This window comes from Annulohypoxylon truncatum (assembly GCF_022578515.1).
Source record: "Annulohypoxylon truncatum strain CBS 140777 unplaced genomic scaffold F4807scaffold_13, whole genome shotgun sequence".
Taxonomy (NCBI): domain Eukaryota; kingdom Fungi; phylum Ascomycota; class Sordariomycetes; order Xylariales; family Hypoxylaceae; genus Annulohypoxylon; species Annulohypoxylon truncatum.
In genome coordinates, this window is record NW_025953799.1 from 30,559 (window position 1) to 57,855 (window position 27,297).

The following is a 27,297-nucleotide window of genomic DNA, read 5'->3' on the forward strand; positions in this document are numbered from 1 at the left end:
ACCTGAGTTAGGTATATATAAGTACCCTACATATGCTTTGTCTAAGTATGCACCTAACCATGTTTTAATACTTATCGGTAAATACACATGGTTCACACGTATGATAATGATTGGTGTTGATAGCAAATCAACTTTGCTCAGTTTGATCTTCATATAACCATGGAGCTATACACATAAATCATTGATACAGGTACAGGAAGTCCTCTGACGCAACCTGCATTGGTCCACCTGTTGAAATCCCCCGAAATCATGTATGCCAAGTCCAACTGATCAAATAGATTGTCTCCGATTTTGATCAGAAGCATTGTCATGGAGTCGAGTCCCAAATAACCTAGGTACGTGACATGTATCTGAGTGCCCTCCCAAATCGTACGTAGGCCCGCCACCAAGTATCAAGAGAGCCTTCCTCATCTTGTGCACGGCCAAGTCCAGGATATATCCATAAGCCCTTGGTCCAGTTTGTTGTTGTTCTCACTTTGACGCGCCGGGAGGTTTTGCGCCCTTCTCGGTGGTAATCGGCACCTCATCCTCGCGCGAATTGACTTCGAAGAAGTGGTACAGAACGATGAGAACCACGGCCACCGAGCCAAGGAATAGGGCGAGGGTATACAGGTCGTCGTCAGAAATCATGGTGAATGGTGCGCTTCGAAATTGTCTGCTCGATGTTTCGGAGAGTTAACCTAACATAGGATGTTAATTATTTGTCATTGCTAGCTTCAAGGTTGCGTGAGACGCACGTTGTAAATTTGCGACGAAGTGCTTCGTCACTGATGTCTCGTGAGAATAGGGACAGAAACGAACGTGGAAGTGTGGTATCGTGTTGGCGATAATGCGATGTGATGTAGGTGAATTTATTTACACTTTTATTCCCATGTCGAATGATTGAGGCCAGCTTGGAGCTTCTCAATTCAAACAGCTTCACGGTTACGTACAGAGGGACAACGTAAGTCAGTACGACGGTACTTGGCCTTGGCGAAGGTGGGTACCCAGGTACATTGGCAGGTACACCCAATGACATCCATGTGGCTAAGTCTTGTTTCTTCCAGTTGCTGGAAGGTGCCACATCTTTGATCATGTGACGTAGTCTCAGAATCCGCATGCCTATCCCATCAATGATTGGTTCTTAGATTTTCCCCGCTAGTATTATAGCCCACCAACCCACTAATACATACTGTCTCATTTAGTGAAGTTCAATTACGATTGCCCTCTTTTACCAATTTGTTCCTACTATGTAGAAACGCCTCGCTATAACCTAGCAGCGGCTCAACTCTCTTCTCCAATTGACCGACTAACCCCTAGGCAATTTCTAGTGAAGTCTCTATTCCCACATTTCGAAAACCCATAGCCCATTTCCGAGTTCTCAACCCTCTGGGTTACTGCCAGTCAGTATGCCTCCAAAGAAGAAAGATGATGTCAAAGGCAAGAAACCTTCTGCCACAAAGGTTGCCGAAGACAAGACATTTGGTATGAAAAACAAGAAGGGTTCGGTTGCCCAAAAACATATCAAGCAGATTCAGGCGACGGCCAAAGCTGGAGGTAGCGCGGAAGAGAAGAAGAAGCAAGCAGAGAAGGAAGCTCGCGCCCGAGAGAAGAAGGCTGCCGAGGACGCCAAGCGGGAGACCGAAGCACTTCTCAACAAACCAGCCCAGATACAGAAAGTCCCTTTCGGTGTCGATCCCAAAACCGTTGTCTGTATATTCTTCAAGAAGGGCAATTGCGAAAAGGGGAAGAAGTGCAAGTTCGCACACGACCTCTCGGTTGAACGAAAGACCGAAAAGAAGAATCTGTACACCGACGGTCGGGCTGACGAAGAGGAAAAGAAAAAGCAGGAGACGTCTGCAGACTGGGACGAGGAGAAGTTAAAAAAGGTGATTCTTTCTAAGAAGGGCAACCAAGTCACCACTACCGACAAAGTTTGCAAATACTTCATCGAGGCAATCGAAGACGGGAAATACGGTTGGTTCTGGACATGTCCCAATGACGGCAACAAGTGCAAATACAAGCACGCACTTCCACCGGGGTAAGTTGGCCCCGCAATGTTATCCCTAACTCAAAACGCATCGCGTGGTTTATCTAACTTTGTCAACATAGTTTCGTACTCAAGACCAAAGAGCAGCGCGCAGCTGAGAAAGCTCTCATGGACAAGTCGCCGCTCAAGACTTTGACTCTTGAAGACTTCTTAGAATCGGAGCGGCACAAGTTGACGGGAACGCTCACACCTGTCACCCCAGAGACATTCGCCAAGTGGAAGAAGGACCGGTTAGACAAGAAGGCCGCCGAAGAACAAGCTCGACAAGCTAAGGAGTCGACCGGACGTGCTCTATTCGAAAGTGGTAACTGGAGATACGGAGAAGACTCCGAAGAAGAAGAAGAAGACGAGGATGAGGAAGACGACGGCGCTTGGAATCTAGAAAGGCTAAGGCAAGAGACACAGGCCATCCGAGACAAGAAGGAAGCGGACCGTTTAGCTGCGGCCGCGGGTTACTCTGCCGATTCACACCAACCTCCGGATACCGGAGATGGTACTCCCGTGACTGCGGGCGCTTGAAGTTCTTACCTCCAACACCATGGGGTAATAAAGCTAAAACCAAAAAAGTCTGGGTCAACCAGTAGAGTTTCCATCATAAAGATGGATACTCAATACAAGCGACGCGTCAAGGATAACGACATATCGACAGCTTGATGATGCCGTTACGTTTAGGCCAGAGCAAACTCGTATAGGGTTGAGCTACTGTTAGTCTTCTGGACCATGCGAGACAACACAAATTCGCCATGGAATTGACGGGTTTAGTCTACCAGCTTAGGATTCTAAAGATTGTACTAATCGGAAACAAATTCGAGATATACTCCATCATTCATTCTTTCAGATGCTGTACCTTCGTCGCCCGCATTACGGTTAATACGACGTATTAACATCATTCAATTCATTGCAGTAAGATTTTATGATATCCGTTCTTATAACTCTACAAAGAAAGACAAGGCCTAGGCAAACCGAGCGATCAGTTTTCTAGCCGTTAGGCATGCCCTCTTATTCATGAAGCTATATGCACGAGCTCAAGTCATTGCGATTTGTGAGCATGGTCATGGATATTGAGAAAGCCCAGGTTGTTTCAGAAGGAGCCAATTGTGTCCCTGGTCTCCTCTCACCACTTCTCAACATAAGGTCGCATGTCGACTTCTTGGGTAAATGCAGAACGGTGCTGAGTGTGTAAATTCCAGTAGCTCTCGGCAATCTAGTTTTTCTAGTCAACATTGTAATACGGCTTCGGATTGTTCGAATACTAACCGCATCGGCTCTTAACTTGCTATCCTCGACGCCGTTGTTGACATTGTAGTGGCTCGTCCTCGGGATATCAATGACACCGTCGATGATAGCGTGTGCCACATGTACTCCTTTAGGTCCGAACTCCCGTGCCAGAGACTGACCGAGGGCTCGTCGAGCAAACATGCTGGCTGCCATCGTGGAGAACATATACGAACCTCTGACAGAAGCCGTAGCACCCGTGATGAGCAACGTGGGCGGGTGTTCAGAGTCGGAAACAGATTCTAGAAGCAATGGTAGGGTCTTCTGGGCGAAATTGAAGAGGCCTCGCCTGTTAAAACGTTTAACCCAGATGAACAAAGCACGTTGGACATTCGGAAACATACGCATTACCGCCAACTGCGACATCGAAATCTTCGGCACTCAACTCGAGGAATGGCTTCCTCTGAAAGCCAGCGCCAACATTGTAGATGGCCGCGGCGAGTTTTGAACCAGGCAGCTCCTTGGCGATCTTCTCGAATGCTGCGTTTAACGACTTGACATCCGAGGTGTCTGCGCTGATGCCAATGGCTTTACCGCCAGAGTTGTTGATCTCGGCAACGGTATCTTGGTACGACTCGGGCTTGCGAGTTAAGAGCACTACGGGATATGACTTGGCGAATCGGATAGCGCAGGCTCTGCCAGTGCCGGGGCCAGCACCAGCAACGACGGCGAAGAATTTAGAAGACATTGTGCTAAATTGCTTTGCGAAAGACGTAGATATTTTTGGGAACACTAAGTAGAAGTTTAGACTAGCTGGGTTGCTCTTGGAGGAAGATGTCCTTATGATTTAGACGGGCTATTGAAGCTCACTTATAATATCTAGAGACAGTTCTAACGAAGGTTAGACGACAATTATAAAGCTTCCTAGGAGGGGGTATATTGCGATATCGATTATTAATTCTACGTTCAAATAGGATAGTTGGAGTTCTGATGACAAATTCTAGCAGATGTCGCAATCCTCTACCGATCAAATAGCATGCAAACGTCTTGGTTCCTCAAGAGTGGTGACGCGCAGCATCAGTAACTACCTACCTACCTAAGTGAGGGAGGGCTTGAATGTACATAGTACTATGTACCTATCTAGCTAGTAGTACCTAGGTACAGCCATGTATGTAGGAGCCATGGCCACAAAGCCCACCTGGCCGTTAGTTGTTACTACTGAATACAGTCCCCACTAAACTTTTGTTACGGGCACTTCGTGCAATCCGGCTCGGTTAAGACGCGTCTGAGCCTCACCTGAATGCCTGGCTTTTATACGTCTTATATTTTGAAGAATATGGGGAAGAATCAATACTGTAAGTTTTGATTATGAAGCACTCTAGTTCTAGTCACTAAACATCAGCAATGAGGAATAAAGAATAAGGATATTTACTCATATACGGCAATAGAGGAAACCTGGGATCGCGATGGCTGATAACAATGTGGCGGAGCGGGCTGAGGCAGGGGCTACCCACCAAGCCAATACCGCCAATGCCGCCAATGCCAGCAATGTTCCTGATGATCTCAAAGAAGCTGGGAGAAGTTCCACTGTTCCCCCTATTATTTCAGACATCTTTCAACCACGCATTAATAGCGGCCCTAAGACATTACTATCACATCCATCATCTCAATCACAACAAAGTCCGACCACAGAACCGAAGGTTCAAGGTTCAACTACAACTATAGCATTATCGCCATCACAGCACACAAAATTAGCCGTACATATCCGATCTACTTCATCACCTTCACCGTCTCAACCTCGACGAGGAAGGCCGCCCAAGGATAAAAGCCGGGAGGTGCGATCGGGACTAGCATCGATTACTCCTGGGAAAATAACATCTGGCTCTCTGCCTTCCGCAGAAAATGAGATTGGAGGTACCAGTCCTCAACCCAAGAAGAGAGGCAGACCGAGGGGCTGGAAACCCGGGATGGCCTATGTAGATGTCAAAGGAGGCGGCGGAGAAAGCGCAAAGCCTACCGAGCCTAAGAAAACCCAGTCCAAAGAAGCGAAGCGGCGCGGGAGACCTCCGCGCACCCTTCTACCATCGGCTAGGGAACAGTACCTGCGGGCCAACGCTCAATACTTACCCTTTTTATGTGAATGGCGATATTCACCAAGCAGAACGTGTCCGGCAGAACTACAAAACATGAAAGCGCTACGCAAACATATCGATCTCGTTCATGGGGAGGAGGAGCCGCTGGCTTGCCGATGGGGAAGATGCGGAGCAAGGAAGAACCCCATTGAGTTCCCTGCAAATCCGTGGTTCGACGAGCATATGGAGAAAGCACACTTTAGGTCGCTTGTGTGGCACATGGGAGAGGGTTACCAAAATGACGGCATCTCAGCACTAAAGCGCAATTCTGATGGACTCCCGAAATACCTTTTTGACAAAGATGGCAAACAGGTTACGCCGTCAGTCAAGGAGCAGCAATTCGAGGATGACCATCAGTACAAGGAAAGGAAGCGGAAATTGAAGCAGCTTCTTATTCAACAGGAGGAAAATGCTCCATTCGAAGAGGAATATACAAAGCAGACACTGGGAATTTCCTGAACCACAACAATCAAAGCAGTTGAACCTTTGTATGCCTCGATAGACTCGACTCGGCCTTATTGGCTTACTCCGTGCCGAGCCGCAGTTTCATTAAGTTCAACGGCTCGCCGTTGGCTTTATTGGCCAGGTCTCAGAGCATGGCTTTGAAAGGATAAGTCGCGTGGCCACGTACCTCTTAATACAAACCAGGTACCTACCTATCAATTTTGGCTCGCCTTTTATTTCGTTGAAGATGAATTTAGGAATGAACGTTTCCCAAAAGATATCTCGGCATATGACCGGCAATTCCTTTGGCTTTGAGATGCTTCTATTGTGACTGTTGTATGATACCTCGAAAGCAGTCAAGGTACATAGATGCGTGTGCCGCATTGACTCTTATTAAAAATGCAATGCGTTACAAAGCTAAAGTTGTTAGAGACCAAAGGCGTGAAGTGCCGGCGGCTGACCAATCAATTTGGATCCCGGCCCCTCTCAACCGCCCCTAACGTCTCCTCACTGGACTCCTAATAACGGACATCCAGCCCTTAGGATTTGACAGTTTCACCTTATGACGTAATGAACATAGCCGGCATTGACTCGGCAAGGTAGCATTGTTGGAGCCCGTTTATTCTACTATTGGTACATAGTTACGTATGAATGAATGTCTTTTAATAGGATATCAGAAGATGACAATAGCAAACAACTAGCAATTTCACTTTCATTCCATGTATTACCTATAGGATATATACATATGTATGTATATGGCAAAGTGAATTGTACCAATTATCGATAATTAATTGAATATGGAGGTACCTACGTATGTATATATGTAGTAGTAGTAGCTATAAATACGGAAATAGGGAATAACGGGTGGCATTGCATCTGGAAAGAGCCCTGAAGGTCCTCGAACACAGGGCTATGCACTGTATATGCATTTACAGCACAGCAGCCCTGTACATATAGATGTAGTACCTGCTAAGATCCATTTGAGGCAAGTAAGCCCCTGGAGAACTAAAGGCGTTTCTTAAGCCCGAACTTTGAAATCTTTCTAATCATAATCATTCAAATCCATCAGAAGGGAAATCGCATCCCTTCAACTTCAGAAGTATTCGTCATTCCTAAATTCGATTTCCTTCTGTTAATCTAAAGTTTCCTTATTCCCATTCCGCTTGTTAACCCCTTTACCTGGGACTTACCTGGGCTGGGCATTTTGCTTGGACGGATTAATTCCTGAATCACCCATGAACTCACTCCAACCAATGTTCATGCGGACCGATCAGTTCTAGCTAGGAGCGTCTAGACTTGTCGCGTACGACGCAGGCTCGTGCTTTATTAGCGCATCCGCAACAATCGGAAAACACACTTGCTAGACCCTGGGAACTTGCGGAACCTGATTGCCTGTTTCTACCAAACGTCCAGTACATTTTATTCGTCTATTCGTTCATTCATGATTCATCCATACATACATACCTTCATACACACATACGCACCCGAAAAAGCCCTTCGGAAAGCTTTCTTCGTATTACTGCGACAGGTGGCAAGTGGGAAAGTTTGAAGAAGAGATTTGGGTCGGGAGTATTGGCACATTTACGATCTAAGAGACCCCATGTTCCCGAGCTTGATGGGACGGGCAGTAGTGTCTACTGGACCTTGATTAGCAAGCAACCAAACCTAGACCAAATCAGAGGGAACTGGACGCAACGTATCCCAAAGTGGGACTAAGCCCACTCAAAATCACCCAGACCCGGCCCCTTTAGCCCCTCGCTTCCAGTGACCGAAGGCCATACCAAGTGAGCATAGTGCGATTAGTTTGCCCTGCCCCCCCGAGACCATCCTAGCACCAGTCCCAGTTGGGCAGATCCAGCCGCCATACGATAGGTAGAAGCTGGGTTGCTGCCGCCGCGCTACCGCCGACATGGGGTCCGACGAGTCAATTGAACACCATTCCAACCTCAATCATCCATCCCCAAATACTAACAATCCTCCCTCACCAACAACATCCGTTGCAACATCCGTCAATCGACGAGGCCCTCATTTTAGAATCAGAAAGCGGTTTACATCATGGCATCATCCGAATGTTGACCTAAGGGACCCCAGCCTAGGCGACAATACCAACAACACCGCTCACACCACCGACAACATGCCCATCAAGTCACCCACCTCTGCCGGCACCAATAGCCATAACAGCCATTTCAACCAAAAGTTGAAGAATTTCTTCCGGATAAACACTTCTAATACCAATGGAGATAAGGAGAAGAACCTCGACCATGCCTTGAAATCGGAGGGCAAAGTTGGCTTTCGTCAGTCCAGGAAATTTTTTACCAATGTCGGTAGAATTAGGTCGACTACCACCGCGAGCGAGGGAAATCCCCTAGACGACGCTCTCAGCCCCACTGCCCATGCGAATCCATATTTCGCCCATCAGGGCCAACCCGGACTCCGACATCATAACGAAGGCTCCGTGCCGCCGAGTCCTCCCGACACTCCTAGTTTAAAGATCCACGGTCCCGACGGCGCAAAGGAGCAAGCCACAAATGCTACGAAGGAAGAGCTGGCGAGGAAATTGCGGAGAGTTGCGAGTGCCCCTAATGCTCAGGGCCTCTTTAACCAAGGGAAGGGCAGCGGAGAGAGGCCGGCCACTGCAGAGCTGGGAAAAGAACCCTTAATCCAGGGAACAAATGCTGCCTCTTTAGGGTTCATCGATGCCAAAGCCGCACTCGCCGAGGCCGGAACGCTTGCCGTACCTGAGAATGATGGCCTCGGAGCGCTTCCTCCGCCGCCAAACCCCAATTCCCTAGCGTTTCGTAGGACGTACAGCTCCAACTCGATCAAAGTCCGCACCGTAGAGGTCAGCCCCGCCAGTTTCGACAAGATTAAGCTCATTGGAAAGGGTGACGTTGGAAAGGTTTACCTCGTAAGGGAGAAGAAGAGTTCTAGACTCTATGCTATGAAAGGTAAACATCTTCTCTGGATATTTATAGATTTATACTTACCCAAGCAGTTCTGAGCAAGAAGGAGATGATCAAACGTAACAAGATCAAGAGGGCATTGGCCGAGCAGGAAATCTTGGCGACGAGTAACCACCCTTTTATCGTAACCCTATACCACTCTTTCCAATCCGAAGATCATCTATACCTGTGTATGGAATATTGTAGCGGTGGGGAATTCTTCCGAGCATTACAGACCCGCCCAGGCAAATGTATCCCCGAAGACGATGCTCGCTTTTATGCTGCCGAGGTCACGGCAGCTCTAGAATACCTTCACTTGATGGGATTCATATATAGGGACCTGAAGCCAGAGAGTATGTTTGTCTCTTATTCTTACACGAGCCGTGCTAATATACTCTACAGATATCTTGCTTCACCAATCAGGACACATTATGCTTTCTGATTTTGACCTCTCGAAACAGTCGGATCCCGGCGGTAAGCCTACCATGATTATGGGAAAGAATGGTGCAAGTACCTCGTCGCTCCCTACGATAGATACGAAATCGTGTATCGCCAACTTCAGAACGAACTCGTTTGTGGGTACTGAGGAATATATCGCTCCAGAAGTCATCAAGGGCAGCGGGCACACAAGTGCCGTCGATTGGTGGACCCTCGGTATCTTGATATACGAGATGCTATACGGCACCACGCCCTTCAAGGGAAAGAATCGTAATGCGACTTTTGCCAACATTCTTCGAGAAGAGATACCGTTTCCGGAGCACTCCGGAGCACCCCAAATTTCACAGTATGTTTAGACCGAGGAGTTGTTTTACCGTGCTTATACTAACCGTCAATTAGTCTTTGCAAGTCGTTAATACGGAAATTGCTAATCAAGGATGAGACGAGGAGATTGGGTGCGAGGGCCGGAGCTTCCGATATCAAGGGCCATCCTTTCTTCCGGACAACTCAGTGGGCCCTTATTCGACATATGAAGCCACCAATAGTTCCGCATGCGGGTCGCGGGGTCGACACGGTCAATTTTAGAAACGTCAAGGAGAGTGAGAGCGTCGATATCACTGGTTCAAGGCAGTTGGCATTCTCCAAAGGTGTTCCATTGGACAGCGAGCTTGCGACACCTGGTAACGAGACTGTCGATCCTTTTGAAGAATTCAACAGTATAACATTACACCACGAGGGCGATGATTATGACAGCGACAGGTGATTGTTGAGAAGTACACCTCGATCTATACAGCGATTCTCTGCCTTACATCGACTTAGCGCTTAGCAGTAGAACTGTTCTTTCTACCAAGCTTACGACCATCGAGTTGTATGGTTTTGTTATCAGCATTGATTGATGGATTACTGATGAATTGTACTATGAACCTTGAAAGCAAAGAAAAAAAACCCATATCAGCATTTATTGACGAGATTCCTCCACCACCTTTCATGTTAAAGATTGCGACCAGGACTGAGCACAAGAGGGAAAGGGGCTATGGCGGCATCAAGCATTCATATGTACGGCGTTATTCGGTATGTGGAGTTTCGGGCGAGAGATCAGAAAAGGGACCGCGGATTAGTAAAGTGGCTTGTATGACCATTGCAAATAAGGCTTGCTTATCGTCGATGTTGTTGTCTTAAAAAGACTTGAAACGGCCCACGCTGCTTGCCTGATTGACATAGCATTCATTAACTAGTTAGCTGAGCTGTATGCCTTTTCGCCTTTCCACCCGGCTACTTTTATCCCGTGCTTCGTCGTTGGATGTATCTTCTGATTCTCTGCCCCTTGGTTTATTAAATTAATTGCCCTCCTCTCACCCCTTTCCCATGTTACACGGCGTCTGATGTATTAAACCGAAAAAAAGCAAAGGCGAACATGCCAAATCTACTATGTACGTACCTCTATGTAAATTGATACAAAATATACAGATAGTTAAAACGTTCAACCCCGGGACTGGGGATCGTGATGCGGCTTGCGGCTGACACCATGCTGATCGGATGACCTTTGCCGCGGAGGGTTGTATTGGGTCATTCAACCCTGTGACCTCCTTTCCAACACGAGGCTGGCGGCCTTTTTCTATAATAGACATTTGTCCTACGTCCTGACATTTCCTAAGCCGAAAACTGATCTAGGTCGCTTATATTCGGTTCGTTCCGAGGTAAATCTCATAAAATTAGACGTTCTTCTTTTAGCTGTTGGAGGACAAACGACCATATCCTACCTAGCTATTACTTTTATTAGGACTCGCCTTAGTCTTGTACCGTTCTGGGGGCGCCTTCCCAAAACTCGTGTAGGATCGTCATCCTAGGATACGCAGAGATTTTGGCTTTTACATAGTGTACTTGCGCGCAAGAACACTCTCGGAACCGCGAATTATTTCATAATATCCAGTATCCAGTATCCGAGTTTACAGCTGGCGCTATTATTGGCGATAGCGATTAGCGACTATGGCATCGTGATTACCTAGGAACTGGGCATAAAGATACTAGGCAAATTTAGAAAGTTACTTCCTGTCCTCCCCGAGGACGCGAACTTTGATGAAACGCGCTCTACATGACGTGGTTTGATCCAGCCCACCATGGCGCATCCGAATACCCGCGAGAAGGATGTGCCAAGAGCGCCTCCGGGACGCATTAGCGGCCATACCCTTACCATGCCGATATCTCACACGGAGTCCGACCGCGCTATCGCGAAGATACCGCCGCCGGATATCAGCTTAGAACAGCAGCAGCTCGACCTGCTCGGCCCGGCTTACGTGCTGGATTGGACGGACCAGCAACGGGGCTGCGTTCGGAAGCGCATCAGCGGCGCGGAGGAGCTGCGCGCGAGCATTTTCCAAGGGGAAGAAGACGCGCGGATCCGAGGGCGTCGCGTATTCGTCATCCAAGGCTTGCCCGCGGAGTACCTGCCGGTTCTGCGAGACGAGCTCGGCGTCGACGTGCGCTTCCTCGAGGCACACGTGGCGAGGCGGGCTTATACGCCGCTAATCAAACGGAGTATGCGTAGAGCCGGTGATATGAGCGACGCTTCGGCTAAGAAAGCTAAGTACGCTTGCTTCGAGTACCCGGAGCTGTTGACGTCGGCGAGGAGGATGGCAACGACGACGACTACTACTACCGGCAGGCAGACTTCTTTGGATGTGCCGAGGGCTGGTGCTGGCGGTGATATCGTTAGCGAAGCGCCTACACACGTGATATCGAACGATGGGGGATGTGTCATGTTCTGCCGTGCTTCGGTTTGGTTAGGTTCTAAGGCAGATGGTAAGCCGTCTATATATGCTTATCACCATCATGAATCTAAGTACTTACTTGACCCTAGTTCTGCTCCTAGACCGCCCAACGTGGACACGACCCTCCTCCGAGTTCCGCAAAGCAGCCTATCCCTCATCAGGGCCGGTCAACACCTCCCTGATCCCCGACGCCGGAAAGGCGAAGGGAAGCAGCGTCGGTAGCGATACGCTACACAGCGAACACACTAGCAGCGATAGGGATGAGATTTCGAGCTTGGAGACCCTTCTATACCAAAGCCTAATGGAAGAAATCGACGAGCACGTGTCCATAGACCAGCCGACGCTTATCGAAGACATCGCCATACACCAGTGGATCGAGTTCTTCGAAGCGCTGCCTGCCGCGGACCTCCCCTTCAACTCATCTGAAACGGGCTCTTTATACCGGCAGGTACAGAACAGCCTCGAGCGAAACCTAAGCCAATCCGAATTCCGCGACAAGGCGCCCGAAGGCAGCTACGTCAAATCATCCGCCGCACCGGCCTGGGAATCTCTCCTCTCGCGCCTGAGCCGGCGCGTCAGCCTACTCAGCTACCTCAACCTGCCTCCCACCACCATCACCACCACACAAAGCATACCCACATCCCCTTCCCCGTCATCCTCAGCGTCCAACCCCCGCGCCCAATTCGCCGCCACCGGCCTACCGCCGCAGACCTCCCACCGCTCCCCCGTCGCCTCGGAGCAGAACCAGCAGAGCCTGGACCGGGTATCCTACATGGGCGGGATCCTCCTGCCCTTGTCCATCGTATCCAGCATCCTGTCGATGAGCGACCCGTTCAACCCGGGCGGGAGCCAGTTCTTCGTCTTCTGGGCCGTGTCCATCCCGTTAGTCGTTATCGCGATAATCATCATCTACGCGGACTCGATTCGCAAGGCCGAGGTTTGGATCGAGGTCGCTAGCAGTAGTAGTAACGGCAGCGCGGCGGGGGAGGAGAAGCATGATGAGGAGGAAGAAGAGGGGATTTCGATGCCGGAGTTTGAGGGGAGGGCGGGGGCGCCGGGGTTGGCGAGGAGGAGGGTGCGGACTAGGATGGATGGGACGGGCGTGGGGCCTGGGATGGTGGAGTGCGAGTCTGATGATGGATATGGATTAGAGGAGTGGGATGAGCCGCCGGGTATGATGGTGGAGAAGATGTTTAAGAACGCCGGGAAGAAGAAGTGGCGCAGGGAACAGCTTGGATGGATGGGCGCGTGTAAGGCTGTCTTCCGGATCTATAAGCTCAAGAAGGGTAGGCCGCCTAACTGGGCGACGAATGTGAGACGTGGGAACACGGTTTAGAGACACAGACATGCATTGCGACGAGCAGGCATTATGTAACATGTTATATTTAGCTTAAATGTATATACAAGATTCAGGGGCGGATTGCTCTCCCTATTAACATTTAATTCTCAAGGCTCTTAGTCTTCTGGTCACGCTCATGATCATGGTTTGTGATACACAATCGAAAATGGACTACGAGCTGCATGTCCGGCATCGCCTTCACGGTCTCCTTACACCAGTCGTGGGCGTGGTCAAATTTCTGTATCGTGTGAAGTACGGCACCGGGTTCGATCAGGGACCTCATCTGAATGTTTGCCCGATCTGGTGAGAGTACTAGAGCCGAGGATGGCACATCTTCTTGCCCTTTAAGCCAAAGATCCTTCAGGTCTTTGAAACACTGCTGAACGTATCCTTCTTCTGGGTTTATAATATCTTCGAGCCAGTCTGCAACTCTCCTCTGTTACCTTTACGTGTCAGTATCTGTTCTTTTCAGTGATTCAAAATGTCGGTTGCTTTGAGAGGGTGGGAATTGGACAGGTGGCAAACACTTCAAAGTCGAATTTCGAGAGGACTACTCCCTGACTAAAAAAGGGATGAAAAGCCCGGGGTACTGACCTGGAAGAAGGCTGGATCGGATTCCTCCACGTACAACTTTCTTAGTTGTCGAAGTTTCCCACGATCTTGAGCATCAACTAGAAGGGTATGACACATATCTGTGCCCTTCCCAAATATCTCATGCACCTTGGGAGATCTACCCAGATGCATCAGTATGCTATCGTGGTAGAACTGGTAATGCGGCACGCCGGACCAGAAGCCTCGCTTACGTTTCCACTGCTCCACAAAGAACTTCCCCGAAGCCCCCGCTAATGCTGCGAGGCTTATACAGATGGGACTCGACGGAGAACTGGCGAAGTAGAATCTCGTCACGGCAGGGTTGGTGACGTGTGGTATCGAGAGGCCATTTCGTTCCGTAGTCTCCACCGGGACGTTCTGAATGGCCGAGTCATCGAAACAGAGCGTATCGGTCGAAGAGTCGAACCATGTCGCTAACCTAATAACTCGACCGGTACCACGAGGACGACTCCCAACACATTTCCACGATCCAGTCCGCGAAGCGAATCTCCTTGCCTCGCGACATACCGAACGTATGGCTGGCGGGGCTAACAGCACGGCCACTAGGTCTGAGCTACGGACGCGCCAAGCGTCGTGATCCAGTTCCTTGGTAACGTCCGCCTCGCCGTCCTGCCTAATAGACACCGTCTCCCTTCGGATCTCGAAAACTCGGTGGGGAAGAGCAAACTGCCAGATTAGAAGCCTTAGCTCGGCTGGAAGCTTTGGGAATTGCGGAAATTCAATAGCAACTGTAGTTTCAAGTTCTACCATGGCTTTCCTCCGCATCGGCTGTGTCTCTCGCCGTAAAATTAGACTGAACAGTGTGATGGGATTTTGAAAATCTCAAAAACTAAAGAAGAAATACTACGAGCTGAGCTTTGGGCAAGGCAACTTCATGCGTAGCTGAAAAAAAAAAGTGAGTCGAAATGGGGGCCAGAAAGTGGCAGGCGAAGAAAAGAGCAGGCAGTCTACTGAATTCAAAATGGGATCCTAAAAGCATCCTCTCGTGTAAGGAAAAGGCGGCGTTGGGCAGGTCATCTGAGCACCGGCCGAGACTCGGTAGGTCGGAAACCGAACTGACAGATTGGGCAGACGTGGCCGAGCTAGTGTAGGATACTTTGATGATCAACTTAGTGGACGATGATCTAATGAAACCCATCAAGTCCCTGGCAGTATTTTGGGGCTTGGACTATAAAGTCTACTAGTTGGCAGACATGCTGGCAAGTGGTAGTAAAAATGGATGTTAGGGTAAGGTTGTTCTCTTAACAGTCTTTCCTATAAGTCATGAGCCAATGAGCCCTACCGAGATTCGATCGGCCGACGCAAACGGACGACACGAGAATAAGTTACAATCCATTGTTATTTGTGTCCTGCTATGTTTCAGCCGTCGGAGTTCGGACTAACAGTCGACGACTCGGAAATGCGGCGCATTGCTCACACAAAGACTGAAGATGTTTGATGAGAAGAGAGGCTCGGTGAGATGTCCAATTCTGGGGTTGACCTTCTGAAGGACGTGCCTCGGATATACGAAGGGACTTCTAAAATCCTAAAAAGCCATTTCGGTCCTGCCCTTACGAAACTATGACACGCGATTGGCTATTTTTATCTTATCGCCGATTATGGGTTCCTGATCCACTTCCCGGGTACGGGGTTGCCTTACCTGATCAGGCTAGGTGCATATGTACATACTTTACGTACCGCACCAAACTATTTGTGCTGCAAGCGCAACTTAACGTCACTGGCGGGGGAATTTCAGCTTAATATCTGAGTGTTACACGAAGAAAACGACCCCTCGTGAATAACACGCGTTTTCAAAAACACGTGCAACTTCATTGCGTGTTTTCCAGTTCAACTACCACCATAATCATCTCGCGATGGAAAGTCAGGCGCAAAATCCCCTACTATCTCCGCCCGAGCTCTCACCGCTGGAGCAGGAGGTCCTCGAGGAATACGAGCGGCTCGCCGAGAACATGAAGAAGGTAGGCCGTGCGTCATCTTTCCTATGTTCATTATAATATAGCCATTATCGCGGTCATGCGTCAGCTTATATCACCTACATATACACGCGCATATACGCAACACGCCACCGCAATTTCCTTCCTCCGTCATGTTTCCATTGAGTTCTCTTTTCCATTTTCCCTTATTGGCACTAGAGTGGCACGAGACTCCGAGCTGAGCTGACACTTGGTTGTTAACGTGAACACAGCTCGCCGGCGTCCTCGACACCATGGCCGGGCAGCCGACCACCGAGATCCTCGACGGCCTGCGCGAGCTCGAGCGCAAGACGAGCTTAGTATTCACGCTGCTCAAGGCCAGCGTCTACAGCATCGTGCTGCAGCAGGAAATCGATTGGGGCGATCAGGCCAGGGGTTGAGCGAGCGTCGAACGATAGCAGAGGCAAGATGAAATTTGCGCCGCATGCTTTCGGCGTTTTGATTCGTGGCGTGGCAACTAGGGTATCGCGTTGTCAATTGACAGGAATCGCGGCGCATGTTAACTTAAGGTGTCTCTAAGCAGTTGAAGCTGCGAGAAGAAGCATTCCTTGCTTGAGTCTACGGTAATCAGGTCTTACCGGCCTGAAAGGGATGGATATCTTGACCACGACCATTATGTCATCAGAGAACATGCGCCTAAAAATGATGAATGAGCGCTCGGCGGAGGCGGCGTGGCTACGTAGCATATCGCACGAGATACCCAAATCAATAAACCAGATGCACGCGCTACACTTAAGTTGGCTTATTTTAACTTCTTAACTTCATTTATATCAATGTAGGCTTTTCACCCGCATAATATTTATACACTTAAGTTGGCCGGCTAGGTGGTGTATCAATGCACGTTTCCGCCGTAGTACACCTTCCGCACGTCCACCAACTTCTTTCCCCTACCAAGAGCGAGCTCCTCGGGATCCTTCTGGCTTAGCAGAGCCTGTACGCAGGCCTTGACAGAGTTCATTGGGTTTCTTGACCGCGGCATCTTGGCCGCTATGTCTTTGATGCCCACGGCGCGGAAGATCTCGAAGAGACGATGGGAGGCGCGCAGGCCAAATCCTTCGGGAGACGTTAGCGCGCGCCACGTTTAGGTAGCATACAGTAAAAAAAGACTTTCGATATATAACTCACCAGGTGGACGGGCGTCGATTTGGACGATGGTCGCGCCGACCTTGCCCTTCACCGAGCCGTAAATCGTCCGACTCTCATACCTGCGGATCGGCTGCATGTTCTGGATGGCAAGGAGCTTCGCCTTCTGCTTCGCAACTTCGAGCTCGACGGACTTGGCCTCGCCGACGCCGAGGCGGCCGTTGCCGTTGCCGGCGATGGCCAATATCCACGTGCTGCGGATCTTGCCTAAACGCGTCTGGTTGTGGACGTAACGGACGACGAGGACCTTGGTGCTGATGTTTAGGATATCCTGAACGGTCAGGCCCGTCCGCCGCTTCACCTGCTGGTATATGCCCTGGTCGTCCAAGCCTTCATCCGCCGGATCGACCGGCGGCTTGTACAGGCCCGCTACGCCAGCTAACTTTTTACCTAGGGCCGGCGCAACAGCCGAGTTCGTCGGACCGTTGGTGTACATCATAGTCTCGGGCTCGAGAAAGTACTTCGCTTCCTCCATCGGGAAATCGACGCGCTGCTCTAGTATGCCCTTTATCTCATTCGCTGACATGCCCTCGAAATTCACGTCTTTTGGAATCAATGCCTCAAGGCGCCTCTCCAGGTCAAGGGCGTCCTCCTCCTCCGTCATGAACCGGGCGCGTGGGTTTGGGGGAGGGTAGATTTTAGGGCGCTTGTCGATAATGGGGTAGATCTTGCTGAAGTCGTCCATATACGGCAATTTATAAGGGTCTCTCCGTACTCGACCTTGTATCGTCAAATCCCTGGGGTCGATAGCCGCTTCACCGGCTTCTAGGGCTGCCATCTGCTCGGGTGTGTACTTCTTCTGTAAGATCTCCATCTCTTCCGGCGTATAACGGGGAAACGTCTTGTTGCCATATTCCTCCACCTTCTCCGGTGTGGTAAGACCCATTTCCTCAGCTCGTATGCTCTTGAATCGGGGTTTTCGCCTCGAGGCGAGCTGCGCCGAGCTATGGAAGGAGGCGTGACATTGCGGTGGTGGTGCTGCTGGTTTGGCCACGACAGCGAACCGCCTGGAGAGCAGACACCGTGCTGGTCTTGCTACGCTCATCGCATCCCCAGCCTCTAAATATCGGCCCAATTATGGCTGCAATGGCGTGCGGGGTGTATTGTCGCGTGGAAGTATGGACCTTCAATTGGTACATATCAAGCATATCGAAATTATTTTTCAGAATCTCGATACTTAATTCGGATTTACAATCCCCCGATAGACCCACTCCCCGGTATTACGTAGGTTACACAGATTTAGTGCCTCGTTTTGATTGGTTTATCTTTCAATGGCTAGTACCTTGGTACCTAAGGATAGCAAGGGGGAGCTTCTTTCCACAACAGATTGATCAAGCTTCAGAGATGGCATGATCAACTGAATCCTCTATTTCACCTGAAAGCCTAATTTGTAGCGGCTTTCCTCTCCAGAGTTGCGGCGCAATTGCCAGAATGAAACTCCTTTACGAATCGCACTCGAGACCTCATCAGAGTGGGTCCGGAGAGCTGTTCTTTCTTCGTCTTTGATTGGCTATTACCAATCAGTCGATTCTTGCCGCAGGTCTGAAACACGAGAGTTTCACAGGGATTGTCGCCGATTGCCAGTCAGTCGAGACCGCAAGCAATAGGTGGGCGCTTGTCTCATAACTGCGCAAAACCAAAACGCTGTGTAGGATTGCTTACGTTTCTCTTACTCCTTCAACTTATTCTAATTCTAGACTCTTTTACCCAACTCAGCTGGTTGTTCGTCTTCTCTTCTATCCTAATTCCGAAGAAAAAGAAAAGTGAAGCTATCATCACTTTTCCCTCTCCTTTTCTTCATTATAAGTGTGACTGGTGCACCATAATTCTCTTACAAGCGCTTAATTTCTCTCGTTTGATCATTCGCTCCCATTCGTCGTATCGAGAACCCTCCGGCTTGAAGTCGATTAATTAAATCTCACTCCGTTTGCGAAGTCTTAAGTCGTTGCAACACCGAATATAATTCAAAATGTCGGGTCAATTTGGTTTCATGGCCAAGATTGGCGCCACGGACGCAGCCGTTGCCACTTTAAACGACCAGCCGTACCTTTTCACTATTCTTGTTGTCATCCTCGTCGCGCTGATCCTTCAGTCTGTACTCATCTGGTACATACACTACGCGACTATGAAACCTGAGCAAAAGAAGAAGAAAGAACCCAAGGACAGCAAGAAATCAGGGGCGAAGCCGCCGGCAGCACGATAAAGATAGTCTGCGAAAGAACAATCACGACGAAGGCCGGATTACGGGTGTCGTTGGAACTCGGCAATTACACTACCCACAACATATCCCGATCGAATACCTCCGGAGTTCTTTCGATGGATACGATATACCAAGATACGAAAACATCAAGAATGGGGATAGAGAGCTTCCAGAAAATTGGGCGACTCAAACTTCATGGTCTGGGTATCCATATTTCCAGTGTAGAAGAGAGAAGGGAGTGATAGATACAGGATGGTGGAATTTAGAAGTGCTTTGATGACAGCAGGCCGCGTCTAGCACCTTAATTATTGTGTATTTGTTGGTTACATTTTCTGTCAATATTCATACATTTGTGGAGCCTGAGAACCCATATCTTCGTCCTGGCAATGACTATCACCCATAACAACCTCATTTGGCCACATGGTATGATAGTCTTCATGCCAAGGAACACTTTCTAATTTATGTGAGGTCTCATTCGACGTGCCATGTATAGTCTCGACGTGAAAATGGCCAGATGGATGTAAATTGTCGACGTTAATAATAGGTCCCGTTAAATCGCTAGAAAAGCTTTGACAGATAGGTGATACGTCGAGCAGTTCGCTGGACCTTGATGAGGGTTGGCTTAGAAAGGAACTCGAGTGATTCAGGTCTGAGTGATTGTCGAGGTCTTCGGGCTGGGCTTCTTCTGTTGTGTGGGTGGTTCCTAGATGAAGATCCTCTCTCCTATACCACCACTGCTGATATTCTGTCGCTATATCGGACTCGCCGCTAGCATCCCCGATTCGGTATCCCATGAATCCATGCGATAGGCGCCCATCTTCAGGGAAGTCATCGAAAACAGTATTATCACTACTTGTACCGTCAAACAAATTAGCTGAATCAATTCCGAATTCACCGAGCCCATCTGTTTCCATTAATCTAAACCCGAAGGTTTCATTAGTAAATTTGGTCTTCCACGGATTATCGCTTAAATTAACATTCTTTATACCAGTGCTTGGTTTTAATGTTGTTTGTAGTAAACCCCAAAGTCTTCGCTGGACAGATCTCTGATAGAGATTCAATTCTCCCTCTGGTTCTTCGCCGTCTTCGGGTTGTTCAGAACGGGCATCATCTATTAATAGCTTCGTGCTCTTCTGTCTGAGAGATGATGACTGGCCCCAAGGAGAAGTTGCTAGGATATTCGAAATGATAGGAAAATTAGCTACATGAGATGTCACCGCCTAGTTATTATCGTTAGTTATAACCTCGACTCTCGGAAAGGGGGATATGAGACCTCAAAGTAATGAGCATTCCAAATAGCAGGGGCTAGCTCGAGCAGTGAAGGCCTGTTATCGAGCTGGAACAATCGCAAACCACGCGTGCGTTTCCTTATCCCAATGGTCACATGTAGGGCCATTTGAGCCAAATAAGCCGCATCATCCCATTGTTGCTGAGTTCGGGTTATTGCTGTGTCAATCATTAGGTTATGCCAGTGGTTATCTGTCATCTCATCTTCGCAGGAAGTATTAGTGGTACTTAAATCTTCGAGTTGTATGGTAGTCTCGGGGGAAGAGCCGTCGATATCTGTATTGCATATATCATATTGTTTGGAGGCGGCACAGGAAACTTCGGAATAGTTTGATTGATAGCGAAATAGACATTCTACCCCATTAAAGCGGGCAGTAGGACTTTGTGGAGGTGAGAGAAGTAGAGACGACTTTTGGGAATGCTCGATGATGAAATAGAGGTTTGGCGCGCCGTCGTACAGGGGTTGGTATTGTATGTCCTCTTGTTTGATTGTGAGTCCAAGGACAGGCCAGAGCTAGATTGTCGCATGTAAGTGACAGCACTAAGGAATGTCGGCAATGACTTTTGACCTACAGAGCACTGGCAGATCGCATCGGCTAGATGTTCCAGGAATCCACCATCACTTTCCTCTGACGCCATGGATACATGATCTTGGCATACCGATATCTGTATTCGGCAGATACCCGGAGATATGAGCCACAACTGTTTCGACTTAATCAACTGGTAAAGTTCTTCGGGAGGGTATTGGAAAGGGGGAAGGCCAGAGATTAACGCAAGGGAAGTCACGGATAAAGATGAATTAGAATCTCTACTAGAAAGTTCAAAAGTCTTGAGTTCAAGCTCCGTATAATCGGCCATGGCAAGGCGGAGTGATCACCGTGTCCCTATCCCTTCCCTGAACGAGAGCAAGAACAAGTCTGCGCATGCGAAGAAGCCTGTCTGAAGCACTCGATGCTGTGCATATCTTTTGTTGCATAGGTAGTATGAATATCCATATGAGTAGCCGAATAGGCAAGTGAGGTATAATTGCAGGTCTGTGTAATTGTTACAGATGCCTACATACTTTAAAGGTAGGAAGGTCGGTAGGTAGATTTGTGAAGAGAAATGACAAGGAGGAAGGGATCTCGATCGTCATGCCTAACTTGGAAAATTTATAGGTGCTTCTAAAAGGGGTCGAGGGAAGGAACAAGCACGAAGACTGCTTAGGTGCGTGCCCGCGTACCTCTAGAAATACCTAGCGCTGGAATTCGAAGTACCTAGTAGTATTTGGGTTAACGTTCCGTTGACGTCGGCCATACCTACCTTCATAAGATTGAACCGTAACTTCCCCTATAGACTAGACAATACTACCTTCGTAGACATGGTGGTAGGTGTCCATTATTTCGACTCCCCAGTACTCGCTGCCGTCAATCTTAAGATGTGAGCTTATGAGAAGTATAGAACTGGCCCTCACGGTATCCATAATGTAATATCGGATATGGCCAGAGGCAATTTTTATATACCTTACTTTTACACGGAATACAGTACCTCGGGATCAAGGAAGATCCAAGGGTGTTCGTTGAGTCTCCGAACTTGAGGCTTGCGGAGGAACTGGGCTGAGCGACTCTGCAGGGACCTTCCGCCTTGGCCTCTTTAACTCTTCCAGTGTGATCCCATCTAGCTTGGTAATTCCGACTACAGGCGGCTCGCCTTTCTTTACAAACTCCCATTGTCCTAGAAATGGTGTTAATGTAGCTGATATACCCATACAATGTTGCATCTTGCTTACCAGGTAGTTTATGACCCGCTAACCGGAATGCGTCCCGGACAACTTGTTCGTGAATCAATCCTCTCAACTCTAGGACGATCTGATTCACTGCTACTCTTGCGGCCCAGTGGTCAAACGAACCCTTTCCTTTACCCATTCGCATCTATCAACAGAGGTTAGCCAAAAAGCCAGCGCGAAGGGTGGACACGGAGAGGCAAACCTCGTTGCCGCTAACGAATACGCCGATATTGCAGCATACTCTCTTGTAGAGTCGATACTTCTGACCACGTAACCTTTGCTTGATGGTATCCTCTGCTATCTTCAGTTGTTTTGCGCTAATCCTTCGGTGGTGATCGACCATCCGTAACCCGTAGTCGCCCCATATCACCGTCGTCCCTTTGACAGAGCCGCCAGTTGGCACCCTTGGCCGCCCCTTCATCATCTTATCCTTGCGATTTAAATTGGGCTCTAGCCAGTTACCGGCCATTGAAGCCGTGGCCGAAAAAGACCGGACATTTTGTCGGCATGGAATCTTTTCGGACACAATCGAGGTGTTAGGTCTTATTGATGGTCGCGCAGTCGGAGCGTGGGATATTCTAAGGGATCGAAATACGCTGGTAAGACATGACGGGCCATTGGGACGCATTTTGACGGGATCAAAATGCTCAATATGCAAAAGCTCTGTCCGCTCTGGTCATAACTTCGCGGCTCTAGAAATTTCAAAGGTCGAGGTCAAAAGCTTCTAAAGATCCACCGCAGCTAAATGCGGGTTGTTAGCCGCTAGTGAAGTACGTAGGTACTTCTTTGGAAGTACTAGGTAGTGGCAGCCTAGGCGTCTGTGGCCCGTGCTTCATTCGCGGCTTACATAATTCCCATTAAGACTGCAGGTCCGCTCAAGGATTAGTCCAGGATGTTCAGCGCGTCATAATTCGCGTCAAGCATTTTGATAGACGATCCGTTTTTCTTGCGAAACACTACCCCCTTTAGCAACAACCGACTATTTCCTCGATCCGCAAACACATCGTGAACCTAATTGGCATGGCGGATATTCGTTCTTTCTTCGGGCCTAAGGGTGGTGCCGCAGCACCTTCGAAACCAGCACCGAAGAAAGCTAAAGCGGAAGACGAATCTACTAAGAGACGTAACAGTGTGTGCTCCTCAGCGTCTAATCATGACCACACTAATGTTAGCTACTAGAAGTACGAAAGGTCGTAGAGGACAGTGATGAGGATGAAGATGTAGTTGAGTAAGTAGAAATCGTATGATCTACTAAGTACGATTGTTGGATGGAAGCTAACTAGCCATCAAGGACGAAGAAACTAGCTACTAGATCTACCCCAAGAAAGAAGGCAGCGTAAGTAGTATTCCTGCCCTGAGTCGAAAAGTCAACCCCTTGCTAAGCTACAATCCAGTGTTGGCGACGAGAAGGTTCAGGGGACTGCTACAACAGCAAGTGAATACTTTGCTTCAACCAAGTCTAAAAATCAACCAGCTGCGAAGCCCGAAACCAAGTCACAGCCGAAACCCAAAGTTGAAGTACGGTCTAGTCCTAGGCACAAGAAAACTGTCATCAACGAAGCTGCGACCACGAGCAAGAACGATGAAACCCAACCAAAGAAGCGTTCTTCGACTAAGCCCAAGCGACAAGACCCTGAAGATGAGGACGATGCTTTCGTAGACGAAGACGAAGACGCCGGGGACGACATTTTCGCCGCGGATGCAAGGGGTCGTAATAAAAGAAAAAATGACGATTACGTCGAGGAGGATAGTGAAGAAGATTTTCTTCCGAAGCCCAAGAGAATTGCTTCTCGTAGCAAACCAACCAACCGAGATGAAAAACCAATTACATCGAAGCCTGTAAAAAGTGGTGCAGCTTCTGCTTCGGCCAAGAAAAGAAAGACACCAGATGCGGCATCTAGCGAAGAGGATGACGAGGATGAACCCCCGTCCCGTAAGAAGCCAGCAGCGAAGAAACCTAGAGCCCCGAGAACAAAGAAGGCAGAAGAAACAGAATCCACAGAGATTCAAGCAATCTTGGATGACATCCCCATGGTTAGACCACCAACACCGCCGGCCAAAGACCCAGACGCCAAGTTTGACTGGAGAAAGGCGGGGGGAGGAAATTCTGGCCCGGCACCCAACCCTACTGCCGAACTGCCTGAAGGAGAAGAAGACTGTCTTGCTGGTCTGACCTTTGTTTTTACTGGCCAATTATCTACTATTGCACGTGAGGATGCCCAGGCCCTGGTGAAGCGATATGGAGGGAAAATCACCGGTGCTCCAAGCAGCAAAACTAGCTATGTGGTTCTAGGTGAAGATGCCGGACCTAGCAAACTTGCTAAGATTCGCCAGTATGGTACGAAGACTATTAACGAAGAGGGCTTATTTGAACTGATTCGTCGCCTACCTCCTGGCGGCGGTTCCGGAAAGGGTGCCGAGAAGCTCCGAGAAAAACGAAAATTGGAAGAGGAAAAAGCTAAACAACAAGCGGCGGAGATGGAACAAGAAGAAAAAAGACGAAAGGTAGAAGCAGAGAAAGTACGAAAGGCAGCCGTCGCACGTGGTGCTGGTGGCGCTGCTCAGACCCCTCCGGCCCCCCTTTCTCAACTCTGGACGGTGAAGTATGCTCCAACTCAACCAAGCCACATCTGTGGCAATAAGGCAGCCGTCGAGAAAATCCAGAACTGGCTAAAAAACTGGCCTAAGCATCGTAAATACAACTTCCAAAAGCGAGGCGCGGATGGTATGGGTGGTGCCCGTGCTATCATCGTCTCTGGGCCTCCGGGCATTGGCAAAACAACCGCAGCGCATCTTGCTGCCAAGCTCGAAGGTTACGACGTCTTAGAGAGCAACGCCAGCGACACGCGTAGCAAAAAGCTCGTGGAATCAGGTGTCAGCGAGGTTATGAACAATACATCCCTGCTTGGTTTCTTTGCTGGGGATGGAAAGAAGGTCGATAGGGAAAAGAAGAACATCGTCCTTGTCATGGATGAAGTCGATGGAATGTCGGCTGGCGACCGTGGAGGCGTGGGTGCCCTTGCAAAATTCTGCAAAAAGACCGAAGTGCCCCTTATTTTGATCTGCAACGAGCGAAAGTTGCCGAAAATGAAACCCTTCGATTTTGTGGCCTTCGACGTCAAGTTCCAGCGACCAACAGTTGACCAGATCCGCTCTCGAATGATGACCATTTGCCATCGTGAAGGGCTGAAGCTGTCTCCGCAAGTGCTCGACGCCCTTGTCGAAGGTAGCAATCGGGATATCAGGCAGATCATCAACATGTTATCCACAGTCAAGCTGGACCAGTCGTCGATGGACTTTAGCCAGAGCAAAAATATGTCAAAGGCCTGGGAGAAGTCGATTGTGCTAAAACCGTGGGATATCTGCCAGAAGATGCTCGGCGGCGGTCTCTTCTCTCCGGCTAGCAAGGCTACGCTCAATGATAAGATTGAGCTCTATTTCAACGACCATGAATTCAGCTATTTGATGATACAAGAGAACTACCTTCGAACGAAACCAGCCGTCCTGAACCTGAACCAATACAATAAACGTGAGCAAAACCTGAAGGCCCTAGAAATGGTCGATAAGGCGGCAGAGAGTATCAGCGATGGTGACCTTGTAGACCGGATGATTCACGGCCCACAGCAACACTGGAGTTTGATGCCCACTCACGCGGTCTTCAGCACGGTTCGGCCGGCTAGCTTCGTAGCTGGCCAGCTGATAGGATCGAACTTCACCTCCTGGCTTGGCAACAACAGTAAATATGGAAAGCTGGGTAGATATATCCGCGAAATTCATTCACACATGCGACTTAGGTCCTCTGGCGACCATCACGAGATTCGTCAGCAATACCTACCGGTACTCTGGACACGGCTCATAAAAAGACTCGCCGATGAAGGCAAGGAGTCCGTCGAAGAGGTTATCAATCTTATGGATAGCTACTTTCTCACTAGAGAAGACTTCGATTCTATCAAAGAACTCGGCGTCGGTCCTCAAGACGAAGAACACGTCGCCATTGATACACAGACCAAGGCTACTTTTACAAGATTGTAAGTGGGAAACGTGTAACAGAACTCAATATCTAGGCTAACATATATAGGTACAACGTAATGTCCCATCCAATTCCCTTCATGAAGGCTAGCAGCGTGGTGGCTCCGAATAAGGTCGCCAAAGACAAGCCAGATCTCGAGGAAGCAATGGATGATGAAGACGATGGTGCGGAGATAGTCGAAGCTGCTGAAGCTGCGGATGACGACGATGTTGATATCGAGAAGGACAAATATATCAAAAAGCCAAAGGCAAAGAAGGCTGGAAAGAAAGCTGCTAAGGCCGATGACGACGAAGAGGAAAAGCCAGCAAAAGGGCGTAAGGGTAGGGCTACTGGAGGAAAAGGCAAGGCAAAAAAGTGAGAACCCTACCGCATATTAACATTTAACAATGTCATGCTTTGCTATCAATATTTGCTAGACCTTGGATGAGCAAACTTATAGTGGACGATAAAGACGATAATACACCGATGTTTTCAAGTTCATGAATATTATGAATTAGGGAGTAAGGGGCCCCCATAACTTCCCTTCAGTACATTGATTATTCTATGCTATATCTATACATATGTTCTTTATATATACTGGTTATCACATTCTACGAGCCGTATTATTTCTTAAGGGGATCACGTCGTCGGTCGTATAAAGCAGTTATCAACACTTGATAACGCATTCACACTTGTATTGTGTGTACCTACTTCACAATATACTGACATCGGTTGCTCAGCAACTTCGTGTGCACAGTAGGTAGATACGATAACTTACGCCGGACCACTAACTAGTACGTACGTACTATGAGTCAGCGTTTTTCTGCCCCAAGGTACTGCTACGGCGGGATGATTGTGAGAGTTTTTGGTGGTTAAGTACGAAAAAAAAACCGTCCCTTTTTTATTCTTTTACTTTCCCTTCAACCACTCACTACCAAGCAAAATTCATGTTTGACGTTTTCTGGTATCGATGTCAAAGTCAAAGCCAACAATTATTCTAA

The 27,297-nt window shown here is 48.8% G+C and overlaps 13 protein-coding genes across 13 annotated transcripts; 7 read left to right on the plus strand and 6 right to left on the minus strand.

Annotated features, from left to right (window-relative positions):
• Positions 1 to 110: 110 nt before the first annotated feature.
• On the minus strand, positions 111 to 1,027 carry F4807DRAFT_422752 (Oligosaccaryltransferase-domain-containing protein). Its single transcript, XM_047997717.1, has 2 exons — positions 738 to 1,027; positions 111 to 680 (listed from the first exon to the last, which is right to left on the minus strand). Exon 2 carries the CDS (start codon positions 628 to 630, stop codon positions 472 to 474), a length of 159 nt encoding a protein of 52 aa, XP_047854800.1. The 5' UTR covers positions 631 to 680; positions 738 to 1,027; the 3' UTR covers positions 111 to 471.
• Positions 1,028 to 1,083: 56 nt separating this feature from the next.
• On the plus strand, positions 1,084 to 2,794 carry F4807DRAFT_59592 (uncharacterized protein). Its single transcript, XM_048003246.1, has 2 exons — positions 1,084 to 2,020; positions 2,092 to 2,794. The coding sequence occupies exons 1-2, from the start codon at positions 1,389 to 1,391 to the stop codon at positions 2,546 to 2,548; spliced, it is 1,089 nt and encodes a 362-aa protein (XP_047854801.1). The 5' UTR covers positions 1,084 to 1,388; the 3' UTR covers positions 2,549 to 2,794.
• Positions 2,740 to 3,992, minus strand: F4807DRAFT_467076 (NAD(P)-binding protein; the record flags this gene model as incomplete). The annotated part of the gene is made up of 3 exons (XM_048002447.1): positions 2,740 to 3,233; positions 3,287 to 3,593; positions 3,649 to 3,992. 3 exons carry the CDS (start codon positions 3,990 to 3,992, stop codon positions 3,144 to 3,146), a joined length of 741 nt encoding a protein of 246 aa, XP_047854802.1. The 3' UTR covers positions 2,740 to 3,143.
• A 486-nt stretch (positions 3,993 to 4,478) lies between these two features.
• F4807DRAFT_422760 (uncharacterized protein) lies at positions 4,479 to 6,522 on the plus strand. The gene has a single exon (XM_047997718.1). It carries the CDS (start codon positions 4,711 to 4,713, stop codon positions 5,833 to 5,835), a length of 1,125 nt encoding a protein of 374 aa, XP_047854803.1. The 5' UTR covers positions 4,479 to 4,710; the 3' UTR covers positions 5,836 to 6,522.
• A 1,432-nt stretch (positions 6,523 to 7,954) lies between these two features.
• F4807DRAFT_451333 (Pkinase-domain-containing protein) lies at positions 7,955 to 9,963 on the plus strand (the record flags this gene model as incomplete). The annotated part of the gene is made up of 4 exons (XM_048000228.1): positions 7,955 to 8,768; positions 8,816 to 9,115; positions 9,165 to 9,546; positions 9,600 to 9,963. The coding sequence occupies 4 exons, from the start codon at positions 7,955 to 7,957 to the stop codon at positions 9,961 to 9,963; spliced, it is 1,860 nt and encodes a 619-aa protein (XP_047854804.1).
• A 1,110-nt stretch (positions 9,964 to 11,073) lies between these two features.
• Positions 11,074 to 13,586, plus strand: F4807DRAFT_59621 (uncharacterized protein). Its single transcript, XM_048003247.1, has 2 exons — positions 11,074 to 11,999; positions 12,058 to 13,586. The coding sequence occupies exons 1-2, from the start codon at positions 11,318 to 11,320 to the stop codon at positions 13,302 to 13,304; spliced, it is 1,929 nt and encodes a 642-aa protein (XP_047854805.1). The 5' UTR covers positions 11,074 to 11,317; the 3' UTR covers positions 13,305 to 13,586.
• F4807DRAFT_467078 (uncharacterized protein) lies at positions 13,357 to 14,669 on the minus strand (the record flags this gene model as incomplete). The annotated part of the gene is made up of 2 exons (XM_048002448.1): positions 13,357 to 13,743; positions 13,902 to 14,669. 2 exons carry the CDS (start codon positions 14,667 to 14,669, stop codon positions 13,408 to 13,410), a joined length of 1,104 nt encoding a protein of 367 aa, XP_047854806.1. The 3' UTR covers positions 13,357 to 13,407.
• A 968-nt stretch (positions 14,670 to 15,637) lies between these two features.
• F4807DRAFT_59623 (DASH complex, subunit Dad3) lies at positions 15,638 to 16,378 on the plus strand. Its single transcript, XM_048003248.1, has 2 exons — positions 15,638 to 15,877; positions 16,105 to 16,378. Exons 1-2 carry the CDS (start codon positions 15,773 to 15,775, stop codon positions 16,270 to 16,272), a joined length of 273 nt encoding a protein of 90 aa, XP_047854807.1. The 5' UTR covers positions 15,638 to 15,772; the 3' UTR covers positions 16,273 to 16,378.
• Positions 16,379 to 16,628: 250 nt separating this feature from the next.
• F4807DRAFT_422775 (ribosomal protein S5, C-terminal domain-containing protein) lies at positions 16,629 to 18,254 on the minus strand. The gene is made up of 2 exons (XM_047997719.1): positions 17,018 to 18,254; positions 16,629 to 16,945 (listed from the first exon to the last, which is right to left on the minus strand). The coding sequence occupies exons 1-2, from the start codon at positions 18,078 to 18,080 to the stop codon at positions 16,725 to 16,727; spliced, it is 1,284 nt and encodes a 427-aa protein (XP_047854808.1). The 5' UTR covers positions 18,081 to 18,254; the 3' UTR covers positions 16,629 to 16,724.
• A 750-nt stretch (positions 18,255 to 19,004) lies between these two features.
• F4807DRAFT_459666 (uncharacterized protein) lies at positions 19,005 to 19,238 on the plus strand (the record flags this gene model as incomplete). Its single annotated transcript, XM_048001401.1, has 2 exons — positions 19,005 to 19,130; positions 19,182 to 19,238. 2 exons carry the CDS (start codon positions 19,005 to 19,007, stop codon positions 19,236 to 19,238), a joined length of 183 nt encoding a protein of 60 aa, XP_047854809.1.
• Positions 19,239 to 19,404: 166 nt separating this feature from the next.
• F4807DRAFT_59751 (uncharacterized protein) lies at positions 19,405 to 21,670 on the minus strand. Its single transcript, XM_048003249.1, has 3 exons — positions 21,096 to 21,670; positions 20,509 to 21,036; positions 19,405 to 20,455 (listed from the first exon to the last, which is right to left on the minus strand). Exons 1-3 carry the CDS (start codon positions 21,378 to 21,380, stop codon positions 19,571 to 19,573), a joined length of 1,698 nt encoding a protein of 565 aa, XP_047854810.1. The 5' UTR covers positions 21,381 to 21,670; the 3' UTR covers positions 19,405 to 19,570.
• Positions 21,671 to 22,056: 386 nt separating this feature from the next.
• F4807DRAFT_459668 (ribosomal protein L16) lies at positions 22,057 to 22,756 on the minus strand (the record flags this gene model as incomplete). The annotated part of the gene is made up of 3 exons (XM_048001402.1): positions 22,057 to 22,235; positions 22,291 to 22,432; positions 22,490 to 22,756. 3 exons carry the CDS (start codon positions 22,754 to 22,756, stop codon positions 22,057 to 22,059), a joined length of 588 nt encoding a protein of 195 aa, XP_047854811.1.
• A 449-nt stretch (positions 22,757 to 23,205) lies between these two features.
• F4807DRAFT_422777 (replication factor RFC1 C terminal domain-containing protein) lies at positions 23,206 to 26,935 on the plus strand. The gene is made up of 5 exons (XM_047997720.1): positions 23,206 to 23,416; positions 23,467 to 23,515; positions 23,579 to 23,623; positions 23,682 to 26,315; positions 26,366 to 26,935. Exons 1-5 carry the CDS (start codon positions 23,308 to 23,310, stop codon positions 26,673 to 26,675), a joined length of 3,147 nt encoding a protein of 1,048 aa, XP_047854812.1. The 5' UTR covers positions 23,206 to 23,307; the 3' UTR covers positions 26,676 to 26,935.
• The last annotated feature ends 362 nt before the right edge of the window (positions 26,936 to 27,297 follow it).